Source organism: Uranotaenia lowii, chromosome 2 (genome assembly GCF_029784155.1).
Source record: "Uranotaenia lowii strain MFRU-FL chromosome 2, ASM2978415v1, whole genome shotgun sequence".
NCBI lineage: Eukaryota > Metazoa > Arthropoda > Insecta > Diptera > Culicidae > Uranotaenia > Uranotaenia lowii.
The window spans coordinates 403859902-403872787 of NC_073692.1; the positions used below are offsets into that span (position 1 = coordinate 403859902).

Here is a 12886-nt window from a genome sequence, read left to right on the forward strand (position 1 = left end):
AAATAACCTTACAATTTACACTGCCGGCCAATAGTTTGGGATCACCCCCTCAAAAACATGAAAATTTTAATCGGTCATATCTCAACCATCTTATGACATATTGCAATTCTTTTGATCTCATTCAAAAGATCGTGAGCTAAACCTTCTTTGTATGTTTTCGACACAATGTTTATGTTAAATTTAGTTTCAAGTTGGGAGATTTTTCAAAAACTGCACTTAAATTTCAAACCCGATCGTCTCAGGGTGCGGTGAACCAATTTTCAAAACTCGAGTTGCATTCGAATCCTTTTTTCATACATATCAAAATACATTTGTTGAATTTTGTGCCAAAAATTTGAAATTTATTTAAAATAAATAAAATAGCTACTTAAGTTATCGTTCAAAAGTTTAGGATCTCCCCGCAGTATGGTGTAAAGGCCAAAAGTTTAAAATCAGTATTCTAAAACATGTATTTTTATTTCCCGCGTATTTCTGTTATTAAACAACGTGATGTTTATCTGGTAAGCTGATTTGGAAGATAATGAGTTGAATTTACTTAATAGAAATTCATTCAAAATAGTTTTAATATTTTTGCATTAAATATCATATCAACACCTTCATTTCCTCCATTCAAAGCTTTTCGATCAAATGAATAGTTTTTTATATACACACGTCTGTAACTGTCCGGATTCTAAATGATCATAGCCTTATAAACAGAATGAATATGACATTGATTGTTTTGTATTCATTGCACCATTTTTATTAAAAATTTTGCTGTCCTTCTGAAAGATTTGTCAGTACCGTAAACTGGAGGAACTTTGATTATCGGGGTAACTTTGATCAACATGATTTTTTTGCAGATAATCATCATTAACTAAGCCTGAAGTTAAAATACCTGAGAACTGTTTTCAACGTTTCAAAGCGTATAAATTGAGTTTCAAATAAACTAAATTTAGTATCTAGTTGGAAATTTTTTTATATTACCTAAAATGTGGTTTTAAAGTTTTGAAATATTTGTTTTTTCGATGACTCACAAACAAACACCTCTCCTGATAAAATGATAGCATATAGATGCAAATGGGTTGTTTTATATGAAAGTTTAACTTTTTTCCTTTGTGTATGTATAGTTTTTGAATTATTTATATGATCATTCTATGATAATTTTTGGATATTTAAAAAAACGGACATTTTATATGAGAAAGCCTGTATAGAACAAACGGTTAAAAAGCCTATAAAATGGTTAAGTTTGAATAAAAATAGAACATTAGAACAGTGGGAGGGTATAGGGAATTGCATGAAGGCAAAATTTGATTTGTTTATGAGGCCAAAACATATTGAGATATGTTTATGTTTTTTGCCCCTAAATGTATGCAGCAACATTGTCCATCTTCTGAGTATATTTGTTTTTGAAAGAAAACGTTGAAAAATTCAGTTGAGTCCAAACAAAAAATTACTGTTGTTGTCAAACATTAACCAATAATTTAGAGGTGTAGCCCCTTTTCTTTCAATATGATGTCATAGAACTTAGTTTTAGATATTATGGAAAATTTCAAAATTGGAGAATCAATTTTAACTTTTTTAACCTATTTTCTTTTTTATATATATTTTTTGATCCAACTTAAATCTGCGAATCTTTAATTATCCGTTGAATAGATGAAATTTAAAAAAAAATTCAATTATTTATTTTTATGAGCTTCTTTATACCAATGAAAGTTAATCAAAACGAAATTTAAATGATTTTCATTTCGTAACTAAACGTTCGAGAAAGAAATATTTGAGATTTTATTTTGATTATAATTGTAATAAACTTAATACTGAATTTCAAACACTCATTTATGCTGTTATATTTTTCAGAATGATGATTCGAAACTATCATGTTGTTTGTAATCAATTCTTAAATTTATTTCTCATTCTGAATTGTAGTTCAAGAATTTCATTTCTTAATCTAAATTTTATTCCATTCTATATTTAATTTTAGAACTTCATTAAATCCGAATCGAATGAATTGAAATTTGAATCATTTGTTTGGAATAGTAACAATTTTCCAACAAAGAGGGTAAATAAAATGAATCAAATGAAAATAATATGTTCACATGTTTTTTTTTTAATTTTCCTTTTTCATCGATTCTTTATAAATAATTTAAAAAAAATTGCTTTGATTTTAACGGATTTGGGGGTTTAAACTCGCGCATTTTTTTTAAACTGTTAAATGTTACAAAAAAATTGAAAATATAGGTTTGGATAAATTGATCAACTTTATCGATGATTGCAAATAAAATATGTGAATTATTTTGACTTCTCAGAAATGTTACATAAGTTTTCGCTTTGTTTTTTTTTTTTTTTACATTTCCACGAAAATTCAGGAATTTGATCAAAATCCAAAGAAAAAATTAAACCAAAATGAATCTCAGATTTTATTGAAAATAAAACGGTCTGCAGTCCTCTACATACATGTTAAATAGTTAAAAAACATTAATATTAAAAAATTAAAAACGCATCTTTGTGATGTCAGAAATGAAAAAGTTATATAATTTTCAACTGAATTTTTTTTTAAATTGTCAAATTACTTTTGTTTTCTTCTGACTAAAGCATTGCATCTCTGAAATTCGAAAATCTATGCAAAATCTTGAATTCTTAAATTTAAGATTAATAAACATATTTTTAAACGGTTTCTAGTTTTGATGTAGGTTTTTTTTATTTCATTGAGCTGCAATTCAGTAAAAACTGCTATAAGTTTTAGAATTATACGAGCCAAAGAACCAAAACTAGAGGTGATTGACAAAATCTGACGGAATATTTCATGATGCCAAAATCTTTCGAAACAGTTATTGAAACATGTGCACTAGACTGCCCTAAATGACCCGACTTTTGAAAAAGTTATACGCTGCTGGCTAAAATTGATTGAGATCTAGTACAAGATCTCATGCCAAATTTGGGCCAGATCGGACCACGGGAAGGGGTCGCTCAACGAGCCTGAAGTTTGTATGGGATTTTGAGACATTTTGTTCGAGAGAAACATGAAAAACCAGTCAAAAACTTTTGTCTCCTTCGACCGATTTCTTTCAAAAATGGGTTTTCTTTAAGCCTAAATTATGACAAATATTTCATCCGAAGGTTTCATTTCAATTAAAGTTAAGATAAAAAATTTATTAGGCTTCAAAAATTGGCTAACTTTTTTAAGGGTGATATTCATCACTGTTTTAATGAGGCGACTAAATGTCCGATGATATTCACTTGATAGTTCGGAAAGAAGTAAGGGCGGAAAAATGCTTGACAATTTAAAAGAAAAATTGCATAACCACAGGGGCTTAGGAACATGACTGGCGAATTGTGATGCCAATAAAAAAAAACTAGTTTTTGATCAATAACTTTGGTTTCCGTCGGCCGATTTCTATCAAAAACAATTTTTCTAAAAGCCTAAATTATGATATGATATGATGATATTTCATCCGAGGACTGCATTTCGATAAGAGTTAAGATAAAAAAGTTATTAGGCTTCAAAAATGGACTAACTTTTTTACGGTGGTATTCATTACTGTTAATGAGGCGTCAATATGTTCGACAGCCCCGACTCATGAAGTGAAGACAGTGATGAATACCATTCTTTAAGAAAAACCGTTTTTTAAAGAAATCGGCCAACGAGAACCAAAGTTATTGATGAAAAAAGGTTTTTCATGTTTCTTCCGAGCCAAATGTCTCGAAATATCATACAAACTTCAAGCTCGTTGAGCAACCCCGTGATCCGATCTGGCCAAAATTTGGCATGAGATCTTGTACTAGGACTAGAATCAATTTTAGCTTGCAGCGCATAACATTTCACAGGTTTTGAATTCCCCATACAAATTTGGGGCAGTTTATTGTACATATTTCACCATTGGGCGACTCTACCGCCAACATTTTTCTTGGAACGAAAAACACATGGACCAAGGCTTTATGATGCCAAAAAAATGATAACTTTTCGAAAAGAGGTCCTTTTACATTTTTCTCACGTTTTTATTATATAAGCTGTAGCTTTCTTTTGATAGAGAATGAGGGTGAATCTTTTTATTAGCATCACAAATCGTCCAGTCATGTTCCTAAGCCCCTGTTGTTATGCAATTTTTCTTTTGAATTGTCAAACATTTATTCGCCCTTACTTCTTTCCGAACTATCAAGTGAATATCATCCAAATTCAAATATTAAAAAAAACATCAACAATTGCAATCGAGCGCAACATCAATGGTAAAAATCGGTCATTATTTGACGAAACGGCATGTATTTGACATTGAGTGCTCTGGTCGGACATTTAGTCGCCTCATTAAAACAGTGATGAATATCACCCTTAAAGGGGGGGGGGGGAGGGGGGGGGGGATTCGTTAGCCAATTTTTGTAGCTTAATAAATTTTTTATCTTAACTTTAATTGAAATGAAACCTTCGGCTGAAATATTTTTCATAATTTAGGCTATAAGAAACCCCGTTTTTGAAAGAAATTGGTCGAAGGAGACAAAAGTTTTTGACGAAAAACTGGTTTTTCATGTTCCTCTCGAACAAAATGTCTCAAAATCCCATACAAACTTCAGGTTCGTTGAGCGACCCCTTCCCGTGGTCCGATCTGGCCCAAATTTTGCATGAGATCTTGTACTTGGCCCAGGATCAATTTGAGCCTGCAGCATATGACATTTCACAGGTTTTAAATTTCCCATACAAATTTGAGGCAGTCTAATGTGCACTAAAATAGCTGTTCTCTTTCCAATAATGAAACTTTTTTTGTCAAATCTGAAACTGGATTATAACTTTTGGATTGATGATTGGTATTAATATTAAAATTCAGCCGAGTTCGGAAAATAATTCAAAATATGATTTTTTAAATTAGGTGTATCAGATGGCATTATGAAATTGGAATTTGAAACAAATACACACATATAAATTTATGACATTACTCATTTTTGAGTTTCATAACTTATTTTAAAATGATGACTGATGATGAATTTAATTTGATTGGCTCAAAACACCAATATGTTATGTGCACCAGTGTAATTGTTTGGAATTTTTCAATATATTGAGTACCTAAATTAAAGCGTTTATATGCATTTATTTCAACCAAAGATAGAAGTTTATCGAAACTTTCTTTTCTTTATTACCCTTATTATAACAAAATGTTCTCTTTCTTGGAAAAAATGGATAAAATCGATCTAATAGAGCTTTCTGTCAAAGTTGGGACTTCCTATTAAAAGTATTTTTTATTGATTTTGATGAAATTTATTAAAAGGTAATCAAAAGAAGAAGAAAAAACAAATTGATACTTCAAAGTTTTCAGGTTTTTATTGGAATCATGTTTCACAGCCAATGGTAAAATAATTGAAAAAAAAAGTTGCCTTTCTATGTTTTACATGTCTGTTTTCGATTTGTAACTTAATGAAAAAAAATCTTACATTGAATTTTATTAACCTTCTAAACCCGCTTGCTCACGGAGTTTACTACAATCGTCATTAAAGCCAAGCCTATACTAATTTTAATTTACTTTTTGCGCAGAATGATTCAAAATGTGTTAGCAATCCATACTAATGGAAACTGTATGACAAGCAGTTGTCAAAAGATACATCTAAGAAACCCTTAACTTTAACATGAGAAAGTAGAAATGGACCTTGAAAAATAGAAATATAGAACACGTCTTAAAGCGTGTCATTAAATCAACAAATATGTTAAATGGTTACAACCGAAAAAGTAGACACTGAAATTAAGTCATTAAACCCATGTAGCTATGCATTTTTGGGACAAAAATGTAAAAGTTGTTTCTCAACGATAAAGTTATTCGTAAAAAGAACAAAAGTGGTACCGTTAACTGGAGCAACATGCAACAATTTTCAACTTCAATGGCTTCTAAAAAACTTATATTAACGGTTAATCCTACCCCTTATGCATCAAAAGATTTAAGTATGATGGGATATCAAATAGGCGTAGTAAGAAACGCTATTGGTTTCTTTATTTATTTTTAATTTTCTAAAAACATGCGATTTTCAACGTCCTTGCAACAAACTAACTTGCAACAATTTTTGTTTTTAATGAAAAATCTTATGAACACGTATGAAAATTTATAGTTTTTAATATATTTGCGATGCCTTAAAGACCATTACGCATGAAAAACACCAATTGCAGTAATATTTTGGTCTGTAAAATCTAATTTTCACATTTTTTCTGAAAATAAGGATGCTGCATACATTAAGGGGTTAAATATTACTACGAAAAATTCTACAAGCTGAGATCAAGGGCTTGCAGTGGAGAGAGAGTTCTTTGCATTTCGAATGGTAATGATCAAAATTCAACAACTGCTTAACAAACTGCAACAATTTGCAACAATTAGCACATTTTCACTCTCTCTGAGCACCGGTTTCTCTCATTTAAACTTAAACCTTATAATTCTCTCTAACCAATTGCAACAAATTACCACAAATTCAATCATTGGCAGCCAAATTTCTTTGATCATTGACGATGATTCTCCGTTTATCTCAGTCTCCTGGCTGAAATCATGAAAATAAATGTTTGGATGAATGAAATTTCAATGTTTACAAATCCGTGATGCAAAATATTCATTTTCCAGCATATGGAAACAAGATTTACAAGGTGTTTCTTTGATTTGCATTTTGTTCCATTTTACCCCAGACACCTAACTGACGGTACGTAATCATAACTAAACTTCTTTGACTTTTTTTGCGAAAAAAAAAGAAGTTTGGAATTGTTACATTAAATGCTGGTTACAATGTTTAAAGAAAGATTTGAATAAGGCTGGCAGTAGAAGTCCTACGCTTCGGAAGTGCCTATTGGAAAATTGATCATTCCAATGATAAATTTGACTGCAATTTGTTTGAGAAATGTTCCCACGGATTAGAAAATTTTGAAAATTCAAGGGTATACCAACTAAGAAAAGTTCTAAATTTTTATGAAGTTCGAGAATTTTTGTATATTTTTAATGAATTTTTCCCGCTTGGCGGAGGGGGGGGAGGTGATCAGATCACCCCGATCACCACCCCATACGACCGCGCCTGCCTTCAAATAGTGGGGGTGGGAAGAGAAAAGGAAAATTTTTAGCATTAATCGAGCAATTATTAAACAAAAAGGACCATCTTTTTTTAGAATGGCTGTTTGCATACAAATAAATTGAGACCCTCCTTTTCTTCAGTTCGGAGTAGGAATGGAAATAATTTATTTTTTCATATTGTTATCAAACAAATGAAGCTACATGCAGTGACGTTATTTAGATACCAACAATGTTTTATGGAAGTTCGTGAGCCCTCCACACTTTGAAAGAATAGAAGGAAGGATGCTTCATACTAATAAAACATACATTTTGGCATAATTAGAGAACTCATGAAACTTACAAATACATAGTAAATATATTAGATCTTTAAAAGAAATTTAAAGATCAAGTTACACTAAATAAGATTGAACCATTTGTGTATTGTAGTTCCAAACGCCAGTTGCAGTTTTCATTTTAAAATAGTTGTTTCTGATTTATGCTAGAATTGATTTAAAATGATAACTACGAAAAAAGTTGAAAATTCAAATAATTTAAACAAATTTCATTTATTTTCGCAAGGTGTAGCAAAGCACACCGGGTCAGCTAGTGCCTAAATAAATTATCCGATGAAATTTATAAGTTCCGAACTAGTCTTGCCATGAAAACTCAAATGTGTCAAAGTCACGCGCTAGAACAAACACTCTTTTATATTCCTTTTCTTTGTATGATATACACCATGGTCAGAAGCCTGTCTAAGAGTTGCAATTCCAAAATAACGGTGTAATTCAAAACAGATAGCACATCCTACAACTTCCAAATGGTTCGCTATACCTTAAACATAGTGTAATAAAAACCCACCGGGTGTAAACGACAGCGAAAAATTGAACTGTACCTGCACCAGAAGGTTGGAAACCGCGAATCACCCGTGAAATGGACCTGGACCTTTTCCTCCTCCTGCACCTTCTAACCCTGGAAGCTGTGCACGTGGCCCATGTTGTGGCCAGCTTGCTCCAGATACTGGCAGCTGAGCTCGTTGAAGGGTTTTGGACCACAGAGACACACGTAGGTGGCATGCAGTGGCGAATCGACGTTGGTCAGTTGCCGGGCAATGTCCAGCGAGATCCGGCCGCGTTCCAGGGGAGCCACCGCCACCGACTTTGGAACGGGTTTTGTTGGCTCCGCCGTAGAGGTGACATTCGACGACGACGACGACGTTGTTGTTTTTTTCGCCGCTTCTTGATTGCTTTGCTCTTCCTCTTCATCCCTCTTGGTAGGGTTAGTTGTCGTTGGTAGTTCGGTTTGGTCCTTTCCTGGGAGGATAACGACGACGTTTCTCGGGCTAGGTGGTTCCGTGTCCGATAGGTAGTGTCGCACCGTCAGTCTGGGAGCGTTGAATTTCGTTGAAAAAAAAGGATGATGATGGTTGACCACAGAGAAAAGAAGAAAGAGAAAAAAAAGAAAATAAATTGTCGTGCTTACAATTGATTAAAATTGTTATGATAGCTCGGGTACTTTTAAGCGGATTTACCCATCGGATGGGGGGAAAGTTCTCACCAACTTGGTATTTCGATGTTGTTACAGGGCTGAGAAACCCTCTATGAAGAGTCTGCAACAGATGTATGCAGGTAACTCTTTTTACTAAAAATTTAATTTGCTGTTGGTATCATATTCATAAAATTGTAGTTATGAAAATCAAAATCATCCTATAAATTGTTGGATTCAAATTAAAGACTCAGTTCGCCAATTCATCCAATTCGTTGTCAAATAACTTGAAACAACATAGAACGTCGATATCTGGTGTTATCTTTTATAAAAATTACAAAAAAAAACAACCATGTCAAAAATGACAAAAATTACAAAAATGACAAAAATTACAAAAATTACAAGAATGACAAATATGAAAAAAAAGACAAAAATTACAAAATTTGCAAAAATTACAAAAAATACAAAAGTTACAAAAGTTACATAAATTACAAAAATTAAAAAAAATGACAAAAATGACAAAAATGACAAAAATGACAAAAATTTAAAAAATGCCAAAAATGTCAAAAATGACAAAAATGACAAAAATTACAAAAATGACAAAAGTTACAAAAATTACAAAAAAAGACAAAAATTACAAAAACGACTATTATGACAAAAATGACAAAAATAAAAAATTACGAAAATAACAAAAAATGACAAAAATGACAAAAATGACAAAAACGACAAGAATAACAAAAATGACAAATATGACAAAAATGACAAAAATTACAAAAATGATAAAAAATGTCACAAATGACAAAAATGTACAAAAATGACAAAATTGATAAAAATGACAGAAATTACAAAAATTACAAAAGCGACAAACATGACAAAAATCACAAACATGCAAAAATGACAAAAATGACAGAAATGACAAAATGACAAAAATGACAAAAATGACAAAAATGACAAAAATGACAAAAATTACAAAAATGACAAAAATTACAAAAATTACAAAAATGACAAAAATTACAAAAATGACAAAAATTACAAAAATGACAAAAATGACAAAAATGACAAAAATGACAAAAATGACAAAAATGACAAAAATGACAAAAATGACAAAAATGACAAAAATGACAAAAATGACAAAAATGACAAAAATGACAAAAATGACAAAAATGACAAAAATGACAAAAATGACAAAAATGACAAAAATGACAAAAATGACAAAAATGACAAAAATGACAAAAATGACAAAAATGACAAAAATGACAAAAATGACAAAAATGACAAAAATGACAAAAATGACAAAAATGACAAAAATGACAAAAATGACAAAAATGACAAAAATGACAAAAATTACAAAAATGACAAAAATGACAAAAATGATAAAAAATGACAAAAATGATAAAAAATGACAAAAATGACAAAAATAATAAACACAAACATGACACAAATATGACACACAAGTGACACAAGAATGGTGCAAAAATAACACGAAATGTCCCAAAAAGGACTCAGAAAATGATAAAATTTAACAAAATTACACACAATGGCACAAAAATGACACAAGAAATGCACGAAAATGACACAGAAATGAAAAAAAATGACACAGAAATGGCACAAAATTGATACAAAACGACAAAAAAATGAAACAAAATTGCTTCAAATGACACAAGAATGGAACAAAAGTGACACAATAAATAACAAAAATGACAAAAATGACAAAAATGACAAAAACGACAAAAATGACAAAAATTAAAAAAATAACAGTAAAACAGAGGGTCTTTAAATAAACGAAAAAAAAAAAAATAACAAAAGTGGCAAAAATGACATCATTGACAAAAATGACAAAAATGACAAAAATGACAAAAATGACAAAAATGACAAAAATGACAAAAATGACAAAAATGACAAAAATGACAAATATGACAAAAATGACAAAAATGACAAAAATGACAAAAATGACAAAAATGACAAAAATGACAAAAATGACAAAAATGACAAAAATGACAAAAATGACAAAAATGACAAAAATGACAAAAATGACAAAAATGACAAAAATGACAAAAATGACAAAAATGACAAAAATGACAAAAATGACAAAAATGACAAAAATGACAAAAATGACAAAAATGACAAAAATGACAAAAATGACAAAAATGACAAAAATGACAAAAATGACAAAAATGACAAAAATGACAAAAATGACAAAAATGACAAAAATGACAAAAATGACAAAAATGACAAAAATGACAAAAATGACAAAAATGACAAAAATGACAAAAATGACAAAAATGACAAAAATGACAAAAATGACAAAAATGACAAAAATGACAAAAATGACAAAAATGACAAAAATGACAAAAATGACAAAAATGACAAAAATGACAAAAATGACAAAAATGACAAAAATGACAAAAATCACAAAAATGACAAAAATGACAAAATTGTCATAATTGACAAAAATGACAAAAATGACAAAAATGACAAAAATGACAAAAATGACAAAAATGACAAAAATCACAAAAATGACAAAAATGTCAAAAAATGACAAAATTGACGAAAATGACAAAATTGACAAAATTGACAAAAATGACATAATTGACAAAATTGACAAAATTGACAAAATTGACAAAATTGACAAAATTGACAAAATTGACAAAATTGACAAAATTGACAAAATTGACAAAATTGACAAAATTGACAAAATTGACAAAATCGACAAAATTGACGAAATTGACAAGAATTACAAAAATTATAAAAAATACAAAAATGACAAAAAATGACAAAAAATGACAAAAATGACCAAAAAATGACAAAAATGACCAAAATGGCAAAAATAACAAAAATGGCCAAAATTGACAAAAATTGACAAAAATAATTTAAATAATCAAAAAGGTCGAAAATGTCAAAAATGACAAAACTTACGAAAAAAAACTACACTGAATTTACAGAAAAAAGAAATCAAAATAACACAAATTGACACAAAAATGGTACAAGAATGGCACAAAAATTACACAATATAAAAATAAAAATGACATGAAAATGGCACGAGAATGGCACAAGAAAAACACAAAAATGATACAGAAAAGACATAAGAGTGACACAAAAATGGCACAAAAGTTAAACAAAACTTGCACAAATGGTATTGAAAAGGAATTAAATATGACACAAAAATGACACAAAATTCAGATAAATGACAAAAGTGACAAAAATGTTTAAGATGATAAAATGACAAATATTGCAAAAAACAACACACATATTTATTTTACGAAAACGGCATAAAAGAACAAATATATCTCAAAAACATTAACTGATAAAAAAAAGGTTAAAAGTGATAAACCAAATTTTGGTTAACGTTACAAAACGATATGTTATGTCGAAACTTGCTCGAGGACTGACTGGAAGAACCACTTTTCTCACCATCTCAGGGAGTAATTGGGGCACAGAATTTATGAACCAAAAGCACTCTCATCTCGACTTTATGGTTCCGGAAGCGGAAACTTATTTCACATCTTGCAATATATTATGCACTTTTGCTGACTTTCGTCAGGTGAGCAGCACCGAGATGTGTTCAGTGTTCATTCAGTTTATGCTCGTCATACATATGTAGCACCTTGTTGTTTTCATTTTAGCACATTTCCTGCCTTCTGGGCCTTTTGATCTCTTTCTCGAAAGACGTAAAGTTTTGTCAACATTTCCAAGTTTTCGACCTTCGGAATTGGCAAAAGTAACATCCTGGAGCGGGTGGTTGTTTATGTTTTTGTATGTGTGTACTTCAGGTCTACATCACCTTACGTAACGCAATGTGGGCGGTGAGAGTGTACTTGGAAAGGTCACTCTTACCAGTTTGTATCCTTTGTGCAGTTTATTTTTGTGATAAGAAAGTGGCTCCAGAGACAAATATAACTTTTCACATCCGTCGCCCCGGTCTAGAAGCCTTTGGCATCCTCAAGGATGTTGGTAATTGATTGAACAACTATGCAAGAGACTTCTGTCGTTCAGTAATTCCACTTTTATGGAATAAGAATTCAAAGATGGTCTTTGCTCGAGGTCGTTTTTGTCCTTGGAGGCATTTTAAACGACTTGATCTGGATTTTCTGTTCTAGCAACAATGGAACATTTTTATTTTATCATCGTACGGTTGAACGCGCGTCTGAGAAACGTAAAGCCCCATTTATTACCCTTTAGGGCGTTCACGCCAGTTCCACGCCAACAGTTCGCGTTAAAAGCAGTGGAAAAATTCAATAAAACCATAAATCAAGATGGTGAAGCTCTACATCGGATACATTGAAATTTATCCCTCTTGTGCGTGCCTAGTGCGATATACTATGTATTCATCCAGCATCCCCAATAAGAAGCGCAGTTACATGAGAATCCTGTTTATTGATTGGCATGTCAAGTCTTTGTTTTCATTTTAAATTCAAATTATTCAATTTGAC

The 12886-nt window shown here is 30.9% G+C and overlaps 1 protein-coding gene across 5 annotated transcripts in view; it reads right to left on the minus strand.

The window, feature by feature from the left end:
* The window catches only part of LOC129747268 (cytochrome b5 reductase 4), a 257924-nt gene that overhangs the window by 2113 nt on the left and 242925 nt on the right, over nt 1–12886 (minus strand). For all 5 annotated transcript variants that reach the window (XM_055741381.1, XM_055741380.1, XM_055741383.1 and 2 more), the window contains one exon: nt 7867–8355. In XM_055741381.1, the coding sequence (XP_055597356.1) occupies nt 7938–8355 (418 nt within the window). In that variant the 3' untranslated portion in view covers nt 7867–7937. The remainder of the gene's footprint in view (nt 1–7866; nt 8356–12886) is intronic.